This window comes from Mus caroli, chromosome 4 (genome assembly GCF_900094665.2).
Source record: "Mus caroli chromosome 4, CAROLI_EIJ_v1.1, whole genome shotgun sequence".
Lineage (NCBI taxonomy): Eukaryota > Metazoa > Chordata > Mammalia > Rodentia > Muridae > Mus > Mus caroli.
The window spans coordinates 1,177,795-1,192,305 of NC_034573.1; the positions used below are offsets into that span (position 1 = coordinate 1,177,795).

At 37.4% G+C, this 14,511-nt stretch overlaps 1 protein-coding gene across 1 annotated transcript in view; it reads right to left on the bottom strand.

Annotated features, from left to right (window-relative positions):
* Nucleotides 1–530: 530 nt before the first annotated feature.
* Impad1 (inositol monophosphatase domain containing 1) overlaps nt 531–14,511 on the bottom strand; it is a 29,678-nt gene continuing 15,697 nt past the window's right edge. The window contains exons 4-5 of the mRNA XM_021160317.2: nt 7,300–7,461; nt 531–5,969 (exon numbers count right to left, since the gene is read on the bottom strand). Of these exons, the coding sequence (XP_021015976.1) occupies nt 5,701–5,969; nt 7,300–7,461 (431 nt within the window). The 3' untranslated portion in view covers nt 531–5,700. The remainder of the gene's footprint in view (nt 5,970–7,299; nt 7,462–14,511) is intronic.

The window sequence follows — 14,511 nt, forward strand, 5'->3', positions numbered from 1 at the left end:
TCAAGCTCTCCCAATAAACGTGTGCAGAAGGATCCTGTTGCAGTGTCGTTCTTGCTGGTAGAGTCGGACACGCGCAAGATGCATGCTCATGAAAAACCTCCTGAACCCAGCTATTGCTTTTGTCTTGTTTCTTATCCCCCGTCCTTGTCCTCAACACCACAGTATTTGAACCCTTATTCCTGCTGCTTCAGGACATGGATTTATTTCCTGCCTCACGTTTCAAAATGGGTCAAAATTTAACTAGATGTTTTTCCTTTCTTTTCTTTGTTACCCATTCTCAAACATTGCTTCTTGTGCATGTTGCAAGAACAGAGAATAAGCAGATACATTTGGAGACAAAAGTTGTCAGTGACTGTACAAAGGTAGAATGGAAGCCACTACTTAGTAACATTTCTCAGACTGGACATGTGGGTCAGGCTCTGGAAATAGTTGCTAAAGATTGCCCAATATTGTAGATACTCTTAATGCTATAAAAGTATACATTTAAAGAAAGATGCAAACTGAATAGAGAAACACCAACACAGCATAGGAACCTTTTCAGACATGACTGATTTATTTGATGAATTCAAATTTCACTTGTCAAAGTATATTCAGGGGCAGGGTTTGGGGAAATTATTTCATTAGAAGCAATCACATTTTTATTTTTTTACAGTTAATTGACCATGGTGTAGTATCTAGTGAAAAGACCTAACTTTTAAAACAACAACAAAAACAATGTAGTGTGTATGGGTGATAATTACAAATATCAGCAAAGGAAACAACTAGCTTATACTACTGAGGTATGAAGCATGCTAACACTAGTAGTGACCCTTTAGTTCAACTCAACACATAGTCTGGACTGAGTTTGTGCAAGACTCTAGGTACTGGGGATATGGTGAAAACACACACACAAAACCAGACATCCTCCATCTCCTTAGCAAGTACACTAATAGCATTTATAAAAGTGGTATGGTGAGGCATAAAGCACTCTTCTAAGGCCATGGATGGAGATGTTTCTTCAGGTGACACCACTGACCTCCACTTCAATCTGGTGAAGTGGATTGGCAGGTCAGAGCCTGTTAAGAAAATGTGGCATCTCTGCCAAAGGAAAACGGCTTATTTCTTCCATGGCTTTATATATATGAAAAGAGAGAAGTATTCAAAGGTAAATATTTAAATTTCTCTCACCGTTGACCCATTTTAAGAAATGCATTAACAGGAAGAGAGGATAAAAAAATAGTTTAAAAGATTAGGGAAAGGACACAGTTCTGGTGACACAGGCATAGGCTGGTCAAGGCAGCACTGTCAATATGAACAAGCCCTACGAACATGTAGTCCATCACTCTCGACACCCTGTTACACTACAAAGGCTGGTGCTGGCCACTGCAAGTACAGGACATGAAGGGTCCTTTTCCAAATGACTCCACACTATATGAAGACCATATGTGGGGACATGAGATTTTTTTCAGGTTAAGTATCTCATGTTAACTTAGTGTGTTTCTTTCCTAGTTTGTTTTTTTTTTTCTTAAACAGAGGAACAAGTCTTTCCAGAATGACCTTTGTTTTACACCTTAAAATATTAAATATACGGACAAAGCATTACAACCCCTGCTTTTGCACTTTATAAGATATATTATATAATACTTTAGTGAATGACCACAAACACAATATATAATCAGCTGTCTTAGTATTATTCATCATTCTTAACTTCAGAGTTTGTCCTGTATTATTTCAAAGGCAAACATCTCATTTCTTCCATTAAATTAAGTTACTGCCCAACTCAAAAAATAACAATAAAAAATAAACAAACAAAAAATCCGGTCAATGCAAAGTCAGAATACATATACCTGCTAGGCTTTGATAATGAAAAAAAGAACAATTTACATGCATATCAGCACCTCACAGAACCATGTCATTGCTGAACTTCACTACTGTGAAGAAGCAGCCCTCACAACCATCGCTGGTCAAGATTAGAATCCTTCCCTCATTAGGAACAACACACAATACCATTTAACTAAGAGACCAACAAATTTGTACGACTAACAGCTATTTTTTAACCAAAGTTACTCCAGAGAATTAGAGAAATATGAAGTTGTCTGAAATAATTTATTGAAAAGAAAGATTTGTAAAATCCAATCTATCCTGGTCTTACATTTAATTAAAAATCAAATGATGAAACATCATTTCAGACTTATATACATCATGATCTAATTCTTAGAAAAATGTACTTCAACTATAAATGCTACATTATGCAAAAATAATCCATCAGTTTTATTTAATTTTAATGACTTTTCCCCAACTCTGATAAAAACACTTTAACAGAACTTACATTTAATGGGAACAAGCTACCCCCACTTATTAATATAATTAACACACAACGCCCTATGTAAGGCACGACTTTTTTTTTTTCCTTAGGGAAAGCTCCCAAAGATTAGGGTTTTTCTACACAGTTTTAAGACATAGCCACTCTGCAGGTATATCACTAAAAACATCTTACTTGGACCTAAAATGAAAACACTACTACTGTTTCTACACAGCAGTAATATACACAGCCACCACTGGTAGTTGCTGCTAGAATAATCTCAAGAGTTCTTGCTTTGACCTTCCAGGTTGTCCCAGGAAGGCCATTAGCTATGATCAAGAAAGTTAACATGGTTGGCACTTGACTGTACTTCTGCCTGAGTTACCTGAGCACTGCCATCATAGCTAGAGTTTTATCTTATTTTTGAACTTGGATCTAAGAGCAGGGTGAGGACAGGAGCCAGGGCAAATGCTAGCCTCTCACCCGCACTGATCTCTCTGCCCCGGGCTTCTGAATCTTCCATCTCTTCCTAACCTTGGCCCTACCTATTTCTTCTGACAGTCCAAAGGAGCCTCAGGAAACAAGACCCATAACTGTCATATAAACATAAATCTAGATGCTCTTGTCAGTTCATTAGTGATCACTAATACCTCATTAAGTATTTTAGTAAACAAAACAAAACAAAACAAAACATAAAACTGGGGAAAGGAGAAAAGCCACAAAGACGAATATGACTGTTTTGTACAGCCTTGTAAACTCAACTGAAGTGGAGGCTGGGATGTAAGAATGAAAACCAACAGAAAAACAAGGTTCTTCAAGTGGGTTTACCTATCCAATTCCCTAGCATATTCCAGGCTTATATTCTTGAGGTGGGCAGGAAGAGGTGCTTTGTAAAAATGTTAGTATTGAGTCATATAACAGCATGAATTGTTTATGGCTCCCAAGGTTTTTCTTTACATCTCATGAAGCCTAAAAAATAATGGTTAACGAAACCTCTTCCAGGATGGAGCACTTTCACTGTGAACTTTACCAAAGTCTCAATTCTACCTGTTCAGTGGCCAATATACAGAAGAAAGAGTTCACAAGGAAATTTTGGTTAAGCATGGGGCAAGGTGGCATACTAGCTAAGAAAGAGCCAAAAAAAAAAAAAAAAAAAGGAGCTGGGATAGCGTGGCTCAGGAGGGGACAGCTGGTGTGATCTGTTGAGGCTGTGGATGCCTCTGCTTCTACTAAAGGAAAAACAGGTAAGTTTCTAAATATAAACTTGTTTTGGTATATTTTAGAAATAAAACAATTTAATATTAATTCTGAGAGATATTACATACTCCACAGAAGATATGTTCTGGCACAATAATACCTCATATAAATAAATACTGTTTTCCTTGTAATGTATATTGGCTCTGAAACAAAATTATTTTAAAAAATGAACTGTCTATAAAAGTACATAAAATCATTAGTTACTAGATAACACGAACAAATTATAAAAACTACTTCCACCTCTCAGCCAGCATCTTTGCTTCTGAGCCCAACACACAACGTTCCTATTCTTAGTGATAACTATTAATGAAACTAAAAACAAAAGCAATTGTGCTTATAAAATATGAACTAGTTTTACTTGTAATAAATGATAAAGTTTCTGCACATTAAATTCTATTTTCTGCTTTGACATATTACAGTGAACACAGAGGCTCCTATTACAGGAGTCTGGTGAAACGACCTGCTCTGGTATCTCTCCAGAGAAAGCAGGACTTCCCTTCTCCCATCATATTATCTTGTGATTAGATTCATTGTCTGAAACTGTCTTAAAAACTAACAAGTCCTATTAAATTAATACCAAGTTTCCAAACACCAAAACTGAATTTTCCTCACACAAAGGCCAACCTAATGCCGTTACATCCTGTAACATCCTGTAACATACTATTAAGTATGGGGAAAATCACTTGTGCTGTATTAAGATTCAGTCCCCTGCTGAGGAGTGCCAGGCTTTGGGCCCTATGACATGCAAACCTAAAGTATGCACAATATACCAGACTAGAATGTCCATCCTTTGCTCAATTTTAGCTCTGAAATAGGAAAATAGAAATTTTCTTTAGGCTTACATTTTTAAGAAAGAAAAAATGAGAAATTCCTCATTAATGTTTACAAGGGCATCAAAGCCACATGAAAAAAACCATGATCTATTATTTATACCAATTTTCTAGGCCATACTAAGAAAAACTACTCATACCAACAAATACAGCTCAAAAAACAAGTTCTGAGTTATAGCAGCACGACAAATGCTACCATATCTTTTTTTAACCACATTCTGTCAACAGAGTGGGAAAAAAATTTTTATCAATGAGAAAACTAGAATTGTGTCAAAAGTAATTCCTCTGATAATTTGGTTCTTTTAAGTAAGTCTATTAATAGCTAAGAAAAAAAGTCATTCCCATTCTTGATAATAAGAGAATGTCTAGAGATAAACCTGGCAAGGTTTCAAAAATTAATAAACATAATTACATAAACAAAACATAATTCTTGAAAAATAGCTAAAACTATTCAATCTATATGTCAAGTAACTTTCAAGAATTATAGAATCATTTATATTCTTAGAGCATCTTACAACTTAGTTCATCTCTGAAGAGAAAATATAGCATATCATGAGACTAATTCTGAAACTTCAACCAACTTTCCTGGTGAAGACTCAATCCTGATCAGTGGAGAAAGGATGAACAACGGCCCCTTTCATAGGGAAATGAAAATCAACTGCAACACTCAGACAATTCCAGTAAAATTCAGTCATCTGTCTATCTTCTACCAGCCGGCCAATCTGTTAGTACAACTTCAAAGAAAATAACCTAGTTAAGCCATTTCTATTAAATCCATAGAAAGGTAGATGAACAGAGCACTTGTTGCATATTAATGAATATGAGACTTCTTGTGCTTTCCATCTGAGGAGTAAAAATCACCAATGATTTTTTTAATAACATACAACCTAGAAGTTACACTAAACTCTACGTAAAACAAAACCTTCCCTTCCTCAAATCCCATTCTTTATGGAATTATCAACAATGCAGACTCATCATTTGTTGTGTGAAAATGGTGACTCATAACAGTGTAGACTCAGTTCTAGATTTTAATTCACAAATATATATATACATATACATATATATATATATATATATGCACCTTATGTATGACAACTGTATGAAAATAGTCTCAAAAATAAAGACAATACTTGAGAAATGAAGCAATCTAATTTCCCTGACTTTGTATCCTATTACAGGGAAAGTAAGTCTCTGCTGCTTCATAAGTGCTTCCAAAGTACTTCAGGGCGGCCTTAACCATGCATCATCTCCACCAGCGCTTCAACAGTTCCAACAGCTCAGGCCGAAGAATTCACATCTGGAAGAGTTGCATCTTATGGTCAGGAATGCTTACTAATGTCCTGACTTTTCTAAATCCGGAAGTTTTCTGACCAGAGCTTGGTGGTTCATTCTGATGCTAGCAAGGAGTCCCCCTTCAATGCCATCAGACCCAGTGTAACTGATCTCTTCTCCATTCAGAGTGGTCATATGGCCACCGAGGGCTTTTAAGATGGCATTGCCAGCACATATATCCCACTTTTTGATGTATGTCACATGAATATATAGATCTGCTTTTTCTTGAGTCATATCAGGCACATCCAAGAGTGCTAAAACTTTATAACCTAAAAGACAAAGAGAATTTAGATCATTACTCAAATGACTTAATAAAAAGTGTGTAGTGTTTTCAAGAACATAGTTAAATGGAACAGAGTGAAGCCTTCATAAGTGTTCTACACACCCTTTGCAAAAATCTAAAATCATTTCCCAACATAATCATGTTAACAAATAACAAATCCAATATTACTATTGATGTAGCAACAATGTAATCAAAATAAGCTCACTAAGCTATTCTCAATTTCAGCAAGCCTGTCTATGATACTTATCTTAAGAGTACTATCCCACTTTCTTTAAGTAATGAGACAGCACTTGCATAGGAGGAGGAGGAGGAAGAGAAAGAAGGAAGAGGAAGGGAGGAGGAAGAGAAAGAAGAAAAAGAGAAGGAGGAGGAGGAAGCAACAATGATGATGACACCACTACGACATATAGAATCTAGTTTGTCTCATCCCCTGGCTATTCTGGACATTTACCTTTCCTATCTCACAGGCAAGGCACTCTCTAGGAAAAACCTAGAAAAGAAGACAAGTACAACCAGCAAATTAAATATACCAGGTTGGCAAGTGTCACTTCTTCCATTCAACTACTTCTACCTTAGCATTGCTGAAAAGCAATTGCAATACAAATGTTTTGAACTTATTTACCTAAATTAATATTTTGACATGATAAACATTCATCAAGTGGCCTCTTCAAGCTAAATCCAAGTTATGTTCTGCTCTTATAGACATCTCATAGTAATTAAATTAAACATTTTAGAAGGTGACTTAATCAGATGATGAGATGCCAAAAACTACATATGGCTCACAATATCTGATTATTGACTACTGTCTGGTTTTCGAACTGTGGGCTCTGATTGATAATGAAATAGTCTAAGAGCAGAGGATATATGATAAGTTTGGTGAATACAAGACTTACTCATGCAAAATATACAAGTTGAAGAATTCAGTGATCCACAGATTAGTCAGTCATTCTAGTGATCCCTAGGATGATACCTGACGGCTTTTTGCCACCTGAAACATTAAGTCCTCCATCTTTCCTCCTGACAGATCAATGATAAACACATTGACAACTACTTTGAAGTCTGCTGTACAAGTGGTAGCAATGTGCTTCTGTGCTGATTGAGGGAGAGTGGACATTAATGTAGGACGTGGTTTCTGACATGGGCAATGGGAAGGCAACCCTACTTGTTGGAGTTTGAGCCCGTCTTGAAAGTACATTGCCTGCTTATTTTGTGCCCAAGCATGAGACAAATAATTTAGTCTCCTGAGAATGATCATACATGTTGGGAACCACAGGATATATGGTACCACAGGACGGGAAAAAGCAGGAAGAACATACCAGCACCCCCAGCTGGGATAATTGAAGTCTGGTTTCCAAATGTCTGAAGAGTAACCTGTTTGACCATTCCTGCATGAGAGCGAGACACAATGATCTTTGGGGTCTTCTCATTGTAGGAAGAACGGGCTTTCACATTTGAACCACCATCTACCATTGCCCAAGCTGGAAAGCAAATAGGATATCCATTAACATCTTGGAAGCTTTGTAACTCCAAAGCATTACATAAATTACAATCTTCTGAACCAAATGACAAAAAAAAAAAAAAAAAAAAAAAAAAAAAAAAAAAAAAAANTTCACATTTGAACCACCATCTACCATTGCCCAAGCTGGAAAGCAAATAGGATATCCATTAACATCTTGGAAGCTTTGTAACTCCAAAGCATTACAAAAATTAAAATCTTCTAAAAAAAAAAAAAAAAAAAAAAAAAAAAAAAAAAAAAAAGAAAAAGAAAAAGTCACCTTTTACAGATTTAACCATTAAGATGTAAATACAAAGAGTAACCTTTTTTTAAATAACAAGAGTGTATTGAAACAAAGCCTCTAAATGTTCTGTGTCCTTCACAATTAGAATGGTTATCAAATATTTGGCATAAGAATCCTGGCTTTCTCCCCATTACTAGATGAGCCTCTTGTAACCTCTTGTGACCACCCTGTGACTCAATTCCTAGCTATACTTCTCCCATTTTCTTCCTCCATTTCAAATATTTCACCTCAGTATAGCCCTTAGCAAATATCTTGGACACTGAGGTCAGTACCAAAGTCAGACTCAGGGAGCATAGCATACAAGAACACACTGCTTAGATAATTCAACATTTAAAACTGACTTTCTCCTATTCCTACACTCATAGATTATTTGCAATCATATTCTCCCAACTGGCTTTAAAACAGGAAATAGGTAAAGTATTTCACAACTGTCTATAACTCCATCCAAAAGGATTCTTTCTTCTAGCATCTGTATGTGCTCGCATTCATATGTATGTGAGTGGCATACACCTACAAAGACACATTTAGAGATATAAACAAAAATTTGAGGAAGGTAGCTGAATGTGGGAGCCTGGAAGCAAGCCAGGAAACAGCACTCCAGTGTAGCTTCAAGCTCCTGCATTGGCTATTCTTGATAATAAACTATAATCACCAAGATGAAATCAATCCTTTCCTTTCTATGTTAGTTCTGGTCATGATATATAGCACAACAACAGAAATCAAAGTAGAACAGTAAATTTTTATATTTATATAAAAATAAAAAAGCCAATTGGATATTGCCTATAATTCCAGCATTTGTGAGGTTGAAACAGGAGGGTGTTATGAGTCCAAGGCCACTGTGAGCTGTATAGTGAATTCCAAGCCACCCTGGTATACAGTGTGAGACCCCAGCTCAAGAAGAATGAATCAAAGAAAGAAACTTAAGCAAAAGCGGAAGGTGGGGTGGGGGTGGAAGAAACTTTAAAAGGAGGGAGGGGCTTCCAGAGATAACTTGGCATATATATTTTGGGTTCAAGGTTTCCTCACTATAGTGCAAATGATGTAAGAAAACAAATTTAGTCAGAAGTAATCCAATAAGGAGTAAAATTGATATTCTAACATTCACTCACTCTGAACTACCATGGTTATCAATGAACATAGTATTTTATTCCTACCTACATGGGGAAAAAAAGGAAAATAAGGAGAGTCTGGGTTTCTGAGTCACCATGGATGATGGCTGCCTCCTTCTAAAATCTATCCGAAACAACAAAGAAAGTAAGCATAAAACCCTTTCATCTATCCCTACAGAGTAAGTAGGACATGGAGGAGAGGGACAGGTCCCAACTGATGAGAAGGCACAGAACTAAACCCAGCAGACCTGGACAACTGGTGCCAGATGCAATGTTACTGTGGGTATGATAGTAGGAACTTTGAATTGCTAAGAGGTCAGAGAACTCTCAGTGATGGGAAAACTCAGCCAACAGGAGCCAAGGTTCCTTTTTAGCCTGAAATAAGTCAATAAAACACTTAGAAGAAAAGGCTTAGAAATGATATGGAACCTGGGGAAGAGAGAGGAACAAGACATCTCTGTCATTTGGAAAGGCAACTAGTGTCCTTCCAGGAACAAGACCAAACAAGACCAAAGAAACAAAACTAAAGCAAGTGCCCTAATAAGAAGCCTTCCCACCACATTAGAGAAAGTTCCTGAAGGAGGAGCATCAGTGGCTCCAGAAGACTTAGGTGTCCATCCTATGGGAGAAGTGGTCTGGTCTCCAAAGCAAGAAGTAAAGAAGCTCTTGCCCATCAAAAAAACAGAGTGCAGCAATGTAGTGGCTAGAAGAAACCTATCTCACTTGATAGGATCTTGTTTTAAGAAAGCAGTTGTAAATCTACTTCAGGAACGGAATGCATAGAAATGAAAATACTGAAGGAAAAATATATTACTTGTTACTTAAAGGACACTGGAGGAAAAAGCTCATGAGTATTTATCATAATTTTATGTTTGTAATTACTTACAAGAAAAGTTTCAAAAGACGAAGAAGAAAATCCCCAAATTCTCTAAATTCCCTAATGAGGTTTGGTAACTGTTTTACTAAAAAATGAACTTACAATGCTCTAGCTGTAGGGGTCAGTATTGCATAGAATATTAACAATTACTAACTCAGTATTTTAAAAGGCACTTCTTGTTAATAAATATACAATACATTAATTTATAGCACTTACTTGGACAACTTATTTTTAAATGATTATTTTAAATTGTGTGTATGTCTGTATATGAGCACAAGTGCTAGGAGGCCAGAACAGGATGCAGGTCCCCTGGAGCAGAAGTTCTGGGTGGTGAAGTGTTTGTCAGTACATATGGATGCTGGGAACTAAGTGGGCTCTCTGCAAGAATGAGCAAGTGATCCTAACCATGGAGCCGTTTCTCCAGCTCCAATGGGCATATTTAAATTAGATTTGGGTGATAAGGCAAATAAGCAGTTACAGAATATGTTAATTTTATGAATGATAAAGAAAAACGCAGTAGAGGCCAGGGAGTAGCCCTCACTATAATCTCCTACTACCTGGCACATGAAGCCCAAGGCAGAAGGACACTGTCACTTGCTCCTCAGTTGGCATTGCATTTAGCTACACAGAATTATTACACTGATTATTGTGGTTCAGCAATAAGAACAAAAAGTAGGTGTGGTTTAGTGATTCAAACACTAATGACTAATTTTGCTTTCTTCTCTATATAAAGTATATTCACACACACACACACACACACACACACACACACACACACAAACTCTGGAAGGGACATTAAGTGGGAATTACAGTGACTCATTAGGCTAATAAGGCTATGAAATCTTCCTGTTCTTTAAAGGGTATTTGCTGCTGCTGTTATTTCTTTGAATGTTCAAGACAGGCTCTCTCCTTTACAGTAATTCTGTATCTACAGTAGGAAGGAGAAAGGGGGGGAAAAAAAAAAGGTGTATCCCAGCTATTGTCTATGTTAGGCAAAAAAAAAAAAAAAAACCCTTGAAGCCCTATTCATTAAATCCATGTGTGATCGATCTCACTACCTGAAACACAGGGTCCCCAGAGGCGCTTACTTTTAAAACAAACAAACACTCAAGAGCCACAGTAGGCTAATGAGTGGAAACTGATGCTGAACAGAAAATTGGGCCTTGCTTTCTACATATAGTAAAGAAAGAATTAGTAGCATGAATTTAGGACCAACCACAACGATGATATATCCCTGTTTTAAAAACAAGCAAACAACAAAACAAGCAAATTGATTCAAAACACAAACACATAGAAAATAAGTGCCACTGATATGGCTTGCCACAGAATTCTGAGATATTTTTAGTAGTTACAAATTTCCACTAGGAACATTTATGCATTCTTTCATTAAACTACAATCCAAAAAAAACCCTGTGTTTCTAAGAACTTCAAGCTTAATGAATTAGTTACTAACATAACAAGCAGTAAGAATTCTGATCAGCTCTTTTCCAATTGCAACAACAATAATTCCTATCAGGAGCTCCATCAATACTTTTGATAACACTTTTGCTCTATCAATACTAATGTATAGCATGGAATCAAAAATTGCAAAGCAATAAAACCATCCATCTAGGAATGTACTGTAATCCATACATAATCATGGAAGTTCTGTTTTCTGACTGGCATGCACTTTTGCTTTAATATGATGGGTGTTACAATACAGCTTTACCCTCTAGGCATAACATGGGCACCCTATTCCCATGGTAGAGCAGAAGTACCTTTAATGCTGAAGATATGGTAACAAAATAGAAATACCAGACAGTGATGGCTAGGTAGAGTGTAACGAAGGAGTTCCATCTAGGATTCTGGCCACTAGTTTTTCTGCTCCCCCAGGAACAGAAAATGTTCTTGGGTGGAACTAGAATATATAGGAAGATAGGTTAAATAGGACAGGATGGCTCAGTCTCTACCATTTTTGAGTCACCTGTAAATAACCTTTCAACATTGTTTCTCCAATAAATTACCCCAGATCTAGTGTTCCCCAAGCTAGACATAACTGCAGTCCTTTCTTTGGTCTTGTCAACTGCTGTCAGAACCTGGAGTAAACTATGTCTGTACTTCTTTTTCCAGGAAAAGTAACAGCAGAGTTAGCTAAATTTTCAAAATAGAAAAGGAGACTTTATTAACTTACAAAGATACTTTGACAAACAACTTGTTCCTAAAGTAAGACTTCTGGTTGTTGTAGTTTAAATTTAACACAAGTTAGTGTTATCTTGGAAGAGGAAATCTCATGGAGAAGATAACTGCATCAGATTTGCCTGTAGGCAAGCCCTCCAGACAGTGTGTTCACTGTGCGTGGGCCCAGCACTCTGTGGGCAGTTCCCTCACTGAACAGGTGGTCCTAGGAGTAGGGAAGCAGACTAAACTAAACAATTCATGAGGAATAAACTAGTAAGCAACACTCCTCCAGTACTGGGGCAGTGCCTGTCTTCCCTTGACGAACTATAATTTGTAAGTGAAATAAACCCTTTCCTCTCCAAGTTGCTTTTAGTCATGGTTTTATATCATGGCAGTAGAGCCTAATTATACAGCTTTTCCATTTTAGGTGAACACAAATTATGTCTTGCAATAAAAGAATGACATCTTTTCACTGTTTTGATGGCAACAGTAAGAAACTAAAGCACTAGCTGCTCGAGTCGCCAAGGGAGACCCCGTGTCCTACCTTCTGACAAGTCTGAGCTGATTCAAGGCTATACTCCAAACTCTGCCTTCTTCACACTGTCTTAGGCCACACGCGTGGCTCCTGCTTCTAATAACAGCTACTCTACAATCTCATCTGGACACTTAGCTTCCTGAACTAAAGTAGAATACAGAAAAAATTATGTCTCCCCCATCTCAAAGCACAGGCACTCAGAGAGGCCCTGTGATGATGGAGGCAGATTACAATGATTGTTCACAAACCAAGGAACGCTATGGGCTACTGGCAAACTTTCAGAGACAGAGAAAACCCCAGAATAGTCTCTTATATGGTTCAGAGACAGCATATCTCTGTCAATATCTTAGCTCGTCTTCCAACTTACAGACGATTATGAAAAACTTTTTCAACTAAAAAGTATTTTAAACCCTTTAAAATATAATGAAACTAAGAAATCTTGAAGGACCGTGTAACTGAAAAGTGAAAATTCTTACTCTTGCACTTCTGCTTCTACTTTTACCTCCTAGGAATCACTAGTTCAGAAATATACTTGTTTCTTTGAGGCAGGGTATTATATAACCCAGGCTGACCTCCATTCACACATAGCTGAGGAGAATCTTGAAGGTTTTTTAATTTTTAATATATTTTCATTAATTCTTTCAGTATTTCATACATGCATATATTTTTATTTTTAACTGTAAACAGCCCTAAGAAACTAATACACAAATGTGAGGCTGACACTGAATTATCCACAATACCTGGCCAATAGGACTGTTTTCAATACTGGCATGGTGGACACTGCACAATTAAAGAGTGTTGTCACGTTAGAGTACAGTGGTGCGAAGGGCCATAATCTTTGTCCTGTAAGTTGATGGGAATTAACTAATTAAAAGCATGACAAATTCGTGCTGGCACTCAGCAATAATATTTATACTAACTATTCTTCCCCCATAACAGTAATAAATTATGCTGTCATTGTAAACATGAGACCACTAGCTAGACCATACCTTAGAGAATCAGAAGTCCAGGCAGTCTTGCTGAGTAAATGGAGTGTAATTATTGCCCCTGTGTCTTAGTCAGGGTTTCTATAACTGCACAAACATCATGAACAAGAAACAAGTTGGGGAGGAAAGGGTTTATTCAGCTTACACTTCCATGCTGCTGTTCATCACCAAAGGAAGTCAGGACTGGAACTCAAGCAGGTCAGAAAGCAGGAGCTGATGCAGAGGCCATGGAGGGATGTTCTTTACAGGCTTGCTTCCCTTGGCTGGCTCAGCCTGCTCTCTTTTAGAACCAAGACTACCAGCCCAGAGATGGTTCCACCCACAAGGGGCCTGAAACCCTTGATCACTGATTGAGAAAATGCCTTACAGTTGGATCTCATGGAGGCGTTTCCTCAACTGAAGCTCCTTTCTCTGTGATAACTCAAGCTGTGTCAAGTTGACACAAAATTAGCCAGTACACCCTGCATCTACCTACATTGGCAGGGCTACCAGCAAAGGCCGTACCCTAACTAAATAAGAAGTTTCTTGACATAGTCATTCATGCCTTTTCACAACGCAGCCATCACTGACCTGACCTGTACTTTGTAGGAAACTAACAAACATGATTGTATGAAGACCAGAGAAGCAAGGGCCCTAAGGATCTCTAAAGACACGTACTATAGCTAAACATGGGACTACTCTCCCACTTTTGATGATTAAGTATCACTCTCCTTTATCACAATACTGAGCTCTGCATAATACAACAGATATGGCTAGAACACCAGCTTTACCTCACAAGCCAGTGTAAAAATCCTAGGCCTCAGCCCCAACAACACGTGAAAGAACCACAAGACACCTTGCTGCAGAATGTCTCTACATAGTAGTATTTCAACAGATTTTTTTTTAGGAAGCTGTGTTCTTTCACATACTATCAGTGTCAACCATAAGATCCTCACTGTAGTCAGTGAAGTAGTATACAAGGGTTGAGGACAGATTTCAATTTTTAAAATCGTAGAAAAATAGTTGAGTAACATAGACAAACAGTTCAGTGCCACTCCCTCTCAAAGGTGCTCCCGTACTTCATAC